The sequence below is a fragment of the Gallinula chloropus genome, assembly GCF_964237585.1.
Source record: "Gallinula chloropus genome assembly, chromosome: 3".
NCBI lineage: Eukaryota > Metazoa > Chordata > Aves > Gruiformes > Rallidae > Gallinula > Gallinula chloropus.
In genome coordinates, this window is record NC_140087.1 from 47668646 (window position 1) to 47680848 (window position 12203).

A 12203-nucleotide genomic window follows, 5' to 3' on the forward strand; every position below is an offset into this window, starting at 1 on the left:
ATAACCTTACTTCAGGGCCCACTGTGCATGTCTGCTCTACAAAACCTCTCATCATCCCTCTCCTCTGATTTGAATTATCAGAAAACTTGGGCAACAGACATAGCACTGAAGCTAATATTACATTTTTTTTTACCAAGCATTTACAGCTACCCTATGTGTAGTACTTTGTTCTTGTGATTTCCAGGCACTGAATGGACAGTGATTGATGTCAGAAAAAGTATACTGTAAGAAAGGTAAGATTTATTAACATGTTTTTTCAGCTAAGGAAAATAAAAAGACAGCAAACTGACCAACATCATAAAGTATATAGTACACAACCAGGATGGCATTAGGAATCAGAAATGTGGAGTACGAAGAAACTATATCCAGAATCTGAAGAAAAAGACAGGATGCACTGACATGACAGGGCATCATAGGAACCACAGTTGAAACCATTTGTTTTTCAGAATGGAGACTGTCCCTCTGGCCAATTTTGGGTGATTTCTTCAATAGGGAATGAGTTTGGAGATGAAAATAGCTTTTGCTGAAGTTACCTGAAGATGGTCTACTGCAAAAAAAATTGCAGTCAGCCAACAAAATTGTGGGCTATTCAAGATACACACCCTTTTTTTTTTCATAAAGAGGAAAGAGTCTTTTTCCATCTTGTTTTCTTCCAATGTTGGTGTAACTCAGAATGTTTGTACACTTTACCGTTGCTACTATTTATCAACCTGGCAGTATCAGAACCACACCTGTACTGTTGCACAGGTTTTTAGACCATACAGAGTAAAAGAAGTACTCACCGTAAAGAGCTAAGAGTCCATCAGGAGAGAAAACAGTGAAATACAGAGAGCAAAACATATAGGATCCCAGCAAATGTTGAAGTTATAATTAGTCCATAAATTGCTGATATCCTTGTTTGGGTCTTCAAATGTTAGTATAAATTTTATTCCTTATGCAGAAAGGGATTTAGCTTACATCCAGAGAACAGATGAGAAAAAGGTATTTCCACTCACTTTCTTTTCCTTTTTCATATCCCATTAGTTACAATATACACTCGGGAAGACAAAGATCCAAGCTCCTATCACTACTTGTGGAGCTAAAATCTAGGAAAACAGATGCAGTGAGCTGTCTGTATCCTATACCCACCTGAACCTCACCCATTGCCTGAAGCACTGAGAGAACTGTAGGATCCCTTTACCTGCTCTGGAGTGCTCTGACACTTAGGATAAAATATTGGGTTTGCTCTGATGCAGATATTCTTTTGTCCAAAGTGGGAAACTTAACAGGAGGGATTCTTGAACCCAGAAAACTGAATCACAGGCAGTCCAGAAAACTCTGCGGTTTAGAGTAGCAAAATCTTTTTTTCTGACCGAAACAGGATCTGGATTACAATCTACCATATTTCAAGTAAATTATCTATTCATGGGATTAAAAAAGATCAAACATCACTTAGAGTAAAAGAAAGGGACTGATAGACAGATGAAGAAAAGGCATCCAAAACCAAGATTATTTCATTAAGTATACTGATATTAGAAACCACCTTGACATGCAAGACATTATAGCAACCTCAGTGAAAGAGAATTTGAGATTCAAGATGAGATAGAACAATGACTGATTCCAATATATGTTTAGAAAAAACCTGTGAACTAGTCCTCCCCATATCACTGCAGGAAATAGTGTTTGGAAAATGATTTGTCTGATCTAGTCTTATGCTTTAAATTACTCCTGTTTCTCTTAGCATGTTCTATCTTCTATTTGGAATGCTAACCCAGAGCAAGATTTTTCTTATTCCTGTTTATCTCTCAGCAGAGACAAAACAGCGACTGCTATAGGAATGACACCATCTGAAAAAAAGAAATCATAACAGTAACAACTATTTCTAATAACCGTCCAAGGAAGCTAGACATTCATCAAGGGGGAACACTGCTACCTGGGCACTTAAATGTAGCCACTACTGCCTGAACCAGTGATGAGAACAGACTCCCTTCCCCTGGCAAAAAAGTGTTTCTGCTTAAAACATCTGCCAAAAGATTTACATTTCCACTTGGATGGCTGGGTCTGAAAAGAATGAGATTCTGCTCCACTCAGATGAGCAGAGCACTGGACTCCCAGGAGAGTACCACACTCTCCCTCCTACCTCAGCTTCAAATATGAAATTACTGGACCAAATAGATACAGGTTTCCTTATTAAGTATCCCCTGAACAAGAAGGAGTCTGCGTACGGCTCTGAAGTCACATCTATTTATAAGAACAGCAGTATCTTCTCCGTGACCTTTGACAACCCAAGCGAGCTCCAGCTGACAGCTGCCAAATCATGACCAGAGCACACTGAAGAAGTCCTGAAGCAACTGGGAGAGGTAAGTTGTCATGAAAAAATGATGACACACTATTTGTCAGTGTCTGGTGCTGTCTGTCGGACTGCCCTTTGATGGAAAAAAATTAGTATGTTGAAAGATCGAAGACTCAGAGGTCATGGAAGAAATACTAAGAAGCTGAAGAGATGATGCCTTTGTTAATGAACAAGAGAGCTCAGAAATTAGAAGCAGTTGCCATGGGTTTTAGTGTAATTTTTAGCACTTAAAAAAAAAAAAAAAGCCCTCTGTCCTTGTCTGTTCAGAAATACATCCCAAGAGGGTAAGATCCTCTGAAAGGGAACAGAAGACTGTTAGATCGACTGTTGGATTTCAGGAACTGATCCAGGATTTATGTCATTACCAAATGTCTTGCCAGAAGGATGGAGTTGTTAATCAGCCAACCACCTATGGAAAGAATCAGAATTGTGTCCCAGTGGGCTGCTAATTACTGCCACGGGCTTTTGTAGACATTGGTTATACTAACATTGGGCTGAAAGGGTAGGTGGGTGAAATATGACTAAGGTTTGGCTTGACTACATATTGCAGTTTGTTTCAAAGGCAGTTCTAGTGGTAAAGCAGTAAAAAGATGAGGAATGAACTGACAGTTTCAAAAATAAATTATTTCAAACTCTATCTTTTGATAGGACATGGATTAAACCAGCATTTTGTTGGAACAAAGACCCATTGTTTTTTTTTTTTTAACACACCCTTAGTACCTTACTACTTAGTAAGTACCTTGGAGTCATCACTAGAGACACAGATGCTCCTACTTAACTCTCCACTTTGATCACAGGGTTTAACGCTCAGTTAGCTGTATGAACACACTTGTTTTCAACAATCCTATTTAATCCTTGCTTCCTAAACTTCATCTTTTGAATTAATTTTGAGACTTCAACTTTCACATTGCACTTAGAAAACTTAGTGAGAATGTAAATGCCTGAAAAAAAATAAATTGGGGAAACTGGGACACAAACTTTATGCACTTGACAATTCAGCAATTTTAAAAGGCACTTCATAACATACAAAGTTGTATTTCCTGTGTCCTAAATATACGCTCCCTGAGGGAGAGGTGATATTTTTGTACTAACACCAGTACAGTAATCTTACATGAAACCTTTACATACTAATTCAAAACCACAGACAATAATAAAATTTTTCATGTACCAATGCCTCTGTGATTCAATAATATGCTTTTCCAAGCAACCACTGACACCGAGATCAAAGGTGAAAATGTGTAAATTCCATCCTTGGCCGTATTTAAGGATCTCTCAGAAACCCTGGTGAGGTAAACCTACCACGGACATATGTGCTAGCGACAAATTTGATCAACTTACATACAGGATCATTTACATTTTATGAAATTCCTAAACTCCAGTTGCATTGTTTCCTAGGTCAGGAAAAGAATATCACATCTTCCAGTAGGTTCAGGAATTAATTTAGGGGGGTGTTTTTTTTTTTTTTAAATAAAATTGCTGGTGGATGTACGGAAGTGCAATACTGGCTAAAAAATTGCAAGTGACATTTTCATGTAGATGGCTTGGCTGCTGTTTGGGTGACCTAATTTTGAGAGTCCTTGAGATGGAAATTGGACTTGCGATGTTCTCTACCAAAACTCAGGATGCAATATAAGTAAGTACTAAGAAAAGCAATAAACTGATTAAAGGAATAACGTACTTACTGGCATTATGTTATTATTAACTTTGGCAACTATTAAATACTGGCCAAATATTAAAATGATTCTGATTCAAACCCATTGCTTTTGACCTTGTAATAAATAAAAGCCTTCCAAAAACTGAGCTAGACTAAAATGCTAAATCCTGGCTCAAAAGGAGAAAGACGACTCATAATAAAGTGATTCTATGAGCACAAATCTCCCTGAAATCCTTGGCTGAAAGTGTAGAACATGAACAATTTTCTGGCTCAAGACCGTGGAAAAAACTGTTCTTCATTTAAAATGTTTGTCATCAATGTAATCCCATCTTTAATTATAATTAATGTAAGGGGCTTTTATGTGCTGGAATAGTAATATGTTGCCAAAAGTTCAGTTTTTAGGAAAGCACACATGCCCAAATTACAGTGCAGATTGATCTTAAAATCAAGCAAATAACGTCTAACACTGTCAGAGATACAATGAACTGAAGACATTACAGTAGCAATAACTTAACTTAGTCAGGAAATATTCTATGAGTGAATTTTAGAAACACATCTTTTTTCCCTCCTTTACTTACTGCTTTTTTTCTTTTAATTTCAGCCAAAATCAGTTACAAATATTGTTAAGATCTGTAGCTAGTGCCACGTAATTTGGCAGTAACTTTACTGCTAAAAGGTTCACCTTAACCTTATTTTAACCAGTTTACACAGATGTGTTAGCAGACACTACTCTTTCCCTTGTAAATCATCAGACAGGCTGCTTGGCCAGTTGCTAAAAGTCACTGGCCATCATTATATTTTGTGATCTTAGAATCAAAATGCAGTTGACATTGAGGCCCAGGCACCAAGAATGATTTGAGATCCACAGGTCCAGCTCATTGCCATTGTTTGCCTCCATATTTTCTCAACCTTGATGACAGCTATTCACCAGGATCATTCCATGGCTGCTCTCACAGCTGGGAAGGCAGATAAAAACCCAAACCTACCACTGTGTAGCGAGCACAGAATCACTCTGATGTTCTTTCATCATCAGCAGCACGTTTGCTCCCATGATATGCAATTCAACTGTGACAGCATGGACTCCGTTTGGTTTAGAGCTGCGTCTGCTCCCATCAAGTGTGATGGTGTGCATCAGTTGGAGATGAGCATCAACTTCAACAACTTCAGCAGGGTCCCTGTGGTTGGGCTGCAGCCTGTTTCAGCATCCTTGAAAATCCAGCCTCTGCCATATTGCAGCCTCAGATCCAGGTGACTGTGCAAGTGAACGGTGTATACTTAGGCAGTGGTTAAAGGAGATTCTTATGATGTATGAAGTTGCCCTATATAGTTAGAAATACCAAGTGACTGAATTTTGCAGTTGTTGCTTGTGTTGGAGTAAATTTTGCAGGTTTATACAGCTGTGATATAGAGTATTTCCTCATAGGTAAGTTGCATCTTAAATCATAGTTCATCAGATGCCTGAAATATTAGAAAAAGCCCTCACAGAACCATATAACCTAGAATGGCAAAAAAGCACTTTGAGAAACTACTCCTGCTTATATGCACAGCTGAACTGAGGGATGTAGTATGATGTAACCACTACCTGAGTTTTATCAATTTTAGCACAAGTAGCAGTGAAAAAGCAGTGACACAAGTTGTAAGATATAGTTGTCCACAGCAGCAGCCAGAGATAAATGTTCAAAGTGCAAATTTTACTGACAGTCTGGAGGTTAGTGTGCTTAAACCTACCTAGCTGCAACTGCACTCTGCTATCCATGACAGCTGGCACAGAAACAACAATGAGCAGGTGAGTGTTGATTCTGTGTTTATATATACCTCGTGGAGCAGCATAATTAAATTAATTTAATTTAATTTAAAACATTACTAAAGAAGTAGAATAAAAGCTAAAGTGGAAATTACTTGACTTAGTTTTACTGTAATGTGTACATCTCAGGAGTTATTTCTCTGCTTTCACTGGTCCTGAGTATGTGCTCAGCAGCTGTCAGGCACACTCAGCAAGACTGGAACTTGGGAGTAACAAAAAGGATTCTAGCTTTTTTGATGAGATGACTATAACTGACAAAATCCTTGACACCCAAGAACTTAGAAGGCATAAAGCATTTCTTAGCCAAACTGACATTCGTATTTTCACCTGATTTATGAGATGGATTATGGTTGACTAAGCCACTGTATTTACAAAGTAATGTTGCAACATGGGCATTTACTATTAGCCAATTATATTTTATACTTTACCCTGAAGCTGAGGATAAAGATGTCATCTCCACAGACATCCATAGACAAAGTTGACATGAGGTTCCTTGCCCTTCACAAACCTCTTTACATAATAACAATGAAGTAACTCCGTAACTTCAGAATGCAGTCACAAAGAGCTTTCCAAACATTTTGCAATATCACCCCCACAGGGAGTTTTGTCATTGGGCAAAAACAATCTATAGAAGATGAATTCAAACCACAGTTAAATATTTCAAAGAGGGAAAAAAGTAATTTATTTTAACATGTTAATGAAACTATTCCTTTAATCTACATACACACATAACTTCACTATAACATTTCTTGATGTATGTTGACTCTTACAGTGAAGTATACTCCAGCCTGTGGATCTTGTTTCTTAAAATATTCCACATCCTGAATAGTCTTTGCACCACTTGTCTACCCCTCCACAAACAGCTAAGTGATCCGTAAAGACGCATTAGCCCACTAATATTCCTTAATTGTCACTACATCTATGGGGATGAAATTCCCCAAAACTAATCCAAGATTTCATGGCACTTGAGTGACCATCTTTCACAGAAAGACAAAAAGAGGTTTCTACTTCACTGCCTCCAAGTAGCAGTGCAGCAATCTTTGTCAGGCACAGAATGTCAACAACTTTTGCACATGAACAGGAAATAATTTACCATTATGCCATAAGCCTGAAACTGTTCTGTGTTCTCTTTTTCAAACTACTTACTGATGAATCAAAGGATAGATTATGTATTTAATAAGCATTCTTTGGCTTGAACAAAACTAAACACACACACACACAGACACAACTGTCCTACCCAACACAGAATTCAAACTTTTAAAAAAATATTTTATTTTTACAGAAATTGTTTGATGAATCATATCATGCTCCCCGGAATCACATTGTCATCAATACCTTTCATCATCAATATCTTTCTTACCATTTCTAATCTACCAGAAACACATTTAGCTATGGTATGTGACTGGCACCAAAAAACACTCCAATCCAAAACCAAAAAGAACAAGTGTACATATAACTAGAGAGACAAGCTGCATAAACTGCTATGAAGCGAGCCTCATTTTGCATATTCCACTTAATCTCTCATCAGGCTTAGAGCCAAAATTATTCTGGCCAGGCTGTATAAATATGAAGCAACCCAGAATATAATGAAACCGGGGTAGACTGAGTCCTATAAAAGGTCACGCAGAACAAAATTTTATCTACTCAACTGTTGACCTGCTAATCCAAGAATTTATGAAAGAGAGTATAAAAGCTACAGTCAGTCATCCAAGGAGGTTCACCACACTCACTAACAACTGCTGAATATGTCTGCTAGTTCGTGAAAATTCTTGATGCAGGTGGTCATCAGAATTAATTTAACATTATGATGAGGATAAGTGCAGCCTTCCCGTAGAATCAGAGAAAGTGACTTCAGTTAAAGTTCCAAGATTATTCTTCTGAATAGAAGAGAAAAATCCTGTCCTTTCAGCTTAAAGTAATGTTAACTCTCATGTTCAGAGATCCTTGCACCTCTTAGAATCACAGATGGGTTTGGGTTGGAAGGGACCTTAAACATCATCCAGTTCCAGGCCCCCTGCCATGGGCAGGGACACCCTTCACTAGACCAGGTTACCCAAAGCCCCATCCAACCTGGCCTCGAACACTGACAGGAAGGGGACAGCTGCAGCTTCTCTGGGCAACTTGTGCCAGGAACTCACCATCTTCATAGAGAATTTCTTCCTTATATCTCATCTAAATCTAACTGCTTTCAGTTTAAAGCCATTACCACTTGTCCTATCATTCCATGACATTATAAACACCCCTTCTCCATCTTTTCTGTAGACCTCCTTCAGGCACTGGCTGCTATAAGGTCTCCCCGGAGCCTTCTCTTCTGCAGGAGTCTTCTCCTACCTCTCCCTGCTCAACAAGCCCAACTCTCAGCCTGTCTTCATGGGATGGACAGTCCAGCCCTCTAATCATCTCCATGGCCCTCCTCTGGACTCACTCCAAATGCTTCATGTGCTTCTTATTTTGGGGCCCCATACAGAGACCCATTCACTCCAACTGGTCACTGACATAGAGTGCAATACACCCTTCTCATCTCTCTTGCCTGTCCTACCTCAAGAGCCTGTGTCCTTCCATTCCAACAATGTAGTTATAGGAGTCATCTCAAAACTATTTTAACCACATCTTGGAACTAGCAGTGGTTCCCAGCTTTATGAACAATGCATGTTTTAGCAAGAAATTCTTCTTATCATGTCAACATTTCCTGCTTTTCTTTCCTTCATGTTTGTCTTTCATCACAACACAAACAGCAGTGAGGACAGAGGTAATTTTCTTCTCTATTCTTGACTTTCAATAAGTAGTAAAAGATAAGTAATATGTAAAGGAAGAGAAGCTATTGATTTGCCTTAGAAAATTCTGTTTCATTGGCAAAGAATTTGTTCAGACAACCTACCTTTTCTTGATTCTGGCAGAGAAGGCAGTCACATTCAAAGCAATACTGGCGCATCAGTTGCTTTTGGCGTTCACTGGTGGGCATCAGTGATTCAATATAGCTGATGGTGAGCTGTGTGCAGTACATACAAAATCAGAGTTGGTATATTTTACAAAAAAACCCACAACCCATATTGGGTGTATGTATAGCTAAGGTAACATTTTTGGATACAACAGTTTCCAGCATAAAATAAATTTTTATCTAAACAGGTGATTTCCTAGAAGAAATTGACCACTATTACAAACAGTGACAACAAAAAAAGCACAAAAATTATTTCCATGCAGAAGCACTTTGTCACATTTCCAGATCAATATTAATTTAAACTCTTAATCCCCCCCTCTCCCAAATTACAACTACTTCAAATTTTTATTCTAATTTGGAAGGAAAGAAGGAGAGGGAGAGAGAGAAGAGAGAGAGGAAAGGAAATAGAAGCTCAATATCTGCAGTCCCTGGGCATGAAATCTTATTTTCTGCCTAGCTACAAAGCTGAAGTGTGCATTTAGCACTGTTGTTGTACAACAACCATCTCCAAAAATTTTGTCTCAGGCCCTACTTTCTTGCAAATATATGTTTGAGCCTGAGGAAAGCTCTTGTTATGCCATATCCATCTTCAGTATTTCTGTGATGTTTCCTTTGTGACCAAGGAGGCATAAAAGCATTGTAGTCATAGTTGTTGAAATCATTACAAGAAAAAATACGAAAACGATAAAAGAAAATGCTTAGATATGTGCCATTTTCAAGTCCTCATACTGTACAGACTACGGTGAAGTCTGTAGTTTGTCTACTTTGATGCCTGCCAGAGGGAATTTTACAGGGCTAACCATTTGTAAAGTTCTTCACATGTTTAAAGTGTTGCACAGACACCAACTAATGATAAGGGAAAGTATAGACCAAAGTAACAGCCCAACTCAGACCAGCATTCAGTCGTACACGCTATTGAGTGATTATACTATACACCCAACTTTGAAACACTCCAGAGAGGTCAGAGCTAAAAAAAAAAACAGGTCACATTATTTCATCTTGAGCCTTGACACTTCAACTAATTGGAAGAATTTTCACATGGTTCTCAGTTAAATCATGAGAGTCCACTCAAACAAATTACAGGAAAACCTTGTAGTAATGACTATGAAATCTATTGTCAGAACCTATATTTTGTATATTAGTGAGCACTCTAATAAACAAGCAATTAACAAGTAACTAAAACAATGTCTGCATTTTTTATTTTCATTTATTATTGCAATGTAATTTGATTACTTATTGAAGGAGGACTGTATTAAAAGATTACTGAGATCGTGAAGTCAAGCATTTAAAATGATCATAAGCATAAAGCCTGCAGGAAAAAAAACCCCCTCATAATTGAAGATTAATAGCATAATTAGTGAAAAAGACAAATTAAAGTTCCACAGATAATGAAAAGTTAGAAAGTGTGAGAACTTTGTTAGGTACTTTGTTCTATATAGTGTGCTTTGTCCCAGGTTGTGCATGTCTGGGGCAAGAGAGAATTAGTGTCACCATTATTGGTCTATGGCAGAACACTCTGTACTAGTCATTTACACAGGAGCTGTGGTCTTCCCTCTGAACTTTCTTCAGTGAATGGATGGAATTTGTTTTGCCTATCTCTTTTCCACTCTTCTCCTAGCCTGGTTTCTTCTGCCCCATTCTCTCCAATCTGTCCCTCTTATTCTCTCTCTGCTGCCCCTGGTCACGATTGTCATTTTCCAGCCTTATTCTCCACACCTGGTTATCTAAACCTGGTTTCCGGCTCTCAGTTCTCACTCCTTAAATAGCCACTCTTGGTACAATGGACCAATTTTGCCATCCTGTCAGTGTCAGATCTTCCCTTCTGCCTGTCCTGCATGCATCGTGATCCCCATATTTGATCACCAATGCTCTTGCTCTCCCAAGTTAACAGTCCTTGTTGCCCTACTCTGATTTCCCAACCATCTTCAGGGATCCCACCAACTCTGACCTTTTTATTTTAACTAGCTGGTCCTACCCTGCATCCTCCCTGGTGTGGGTAAGAAAGATCTCTCTCTTCCTTCCCAAAAAGCTGTTTCCAGTCAAGCTGTAGTCCCTTCAGCCATTCCAAGCCCAATTTCCCTCTCTCATCACAAGCCTCTGATCTTCATGTCTCCTTGCAACTCTCAACTGTTTTCTGTCAAAATCATTCAGCACACAGAAATGTTCCCCATCTCTTATCTTCTGCATAGACATCTCTGGTTCTGACCCATGTCCTGCTGGGCTTTAGGTTCAGGTGGCATCCAGGAAAACAGATTTAATCAAGTTCAGGTACAGGGCAAGGCAGTAACAATCTTCTTAAAAAAAATCATGTGAGATTTGTTAGTCTATATTTTGCCAAAATACTTAAGACAATAGTTTAAAACCTATCATTACTGTTGAACCCATCATTAGGCAGGGTTCAGTTCTAGTACTGCAAGACAAACCCAAAGTCAACATTGAACATGTTTCATCTACCTTCAGCCTACAGGCTTTGTCCAGTTCTTGCTTTTCAATTTTGGGCTTTTTTTTTTTTTTATCCATGTTGCAGAAGCCTTGGAAGTAGGGAAAAGTTCAGAACCAGCAATTTCTTATTTCAGAGGTTACGAAGTAGTTGTGGATATGAACAGTCACGTAACAATGTGCTATATGACAGGGCAGAAGGACAAGAAGCTTTGTCACACTGACACCTCTTTTTACCATTTTAATAACTTAAGAGTTTCTCTTGCTGTCAGAGGCCCCAGTCCTGCCAGCAGAAATCTCTAAGTGAAAAAATGTTTTTAGCTGGCAGACTGAGTGGGAAAATGTAATTAGAATATTTAGAAACATGACCAACCTTACAGTGACTAAGTCTATACTAATCATTTAATCGTTTAAACATAAAAAAATCTGTATTCAAGTCTCTCTCCTACACTTGTTTTAATTTTGGATTCCTTCATTAGATGCAAGGCTCATTTAACTTGTACATATTTAGGAAATATGCCCATTTATCAAAGGTTGTCTTAATGGTATTTGCATGTGGGATGTATGGTATTAATTAAAACGTTATTTCAGCTGACCAAAACTTGCCTCTTTATTGCATCGCTTATAAAGAATGCAGTAAATCTTTTCCCCCCAAAACTGAAGAATATATATGAAATAACACTTAGGAAGGCATGGAATTATTTAACAGCCGTGAGACTTACTGACTCTCAAGACTTTCTCCTCAGAAATGCAGCCCTGTCTGAGCCCCTCTTCTCACTCTTAACACAGAAATTCTTTAAGCAGGGGTATGGTGGTTAGTTTCTCATGTTGCGCATCTGCCAAATGAGGTGGACACAATTTTCTGGTACTGCCATGCTGCAGTGAACTTAATTTATGGTTTCTGTAACACAGAAGCTTCCATAGTAATTCTGCTGTTTGTACAGACATTTCTGTAGAAATTTAAAATCAATTATTTTGTGGAAACAGCCGGGGAAAACAGTGAGTCCTCTTGTTTTTGTGATCATGGGTCTCAGTC

At 38.4% G+C, this 12203-nt stretch overlaps 1 protein-coding gene across 1 annotated transcript in view; it reads right to left on the reverse strand.

Annotated features, from left to right (window-relative positions):
- The window catches only part of SMYD3 (SET and MYND domain containing 3), a gene marked incomplete at both ends in the record, with an annotated part of 393058 nt that overhangs the window by 60518 nt on the left and 320337 nt on the right, over positions 1–12203 (reverse strand). The window contains one exon of the mRNA XM_084261454.1: positions 8669–8779. Coding sequence (XP_084117580.1) covers positions 8669–8779 — 111 coding nt within the window. The remainder of the gene's footprint in view (positions 1–8668; positions 8780–12203) is intronic.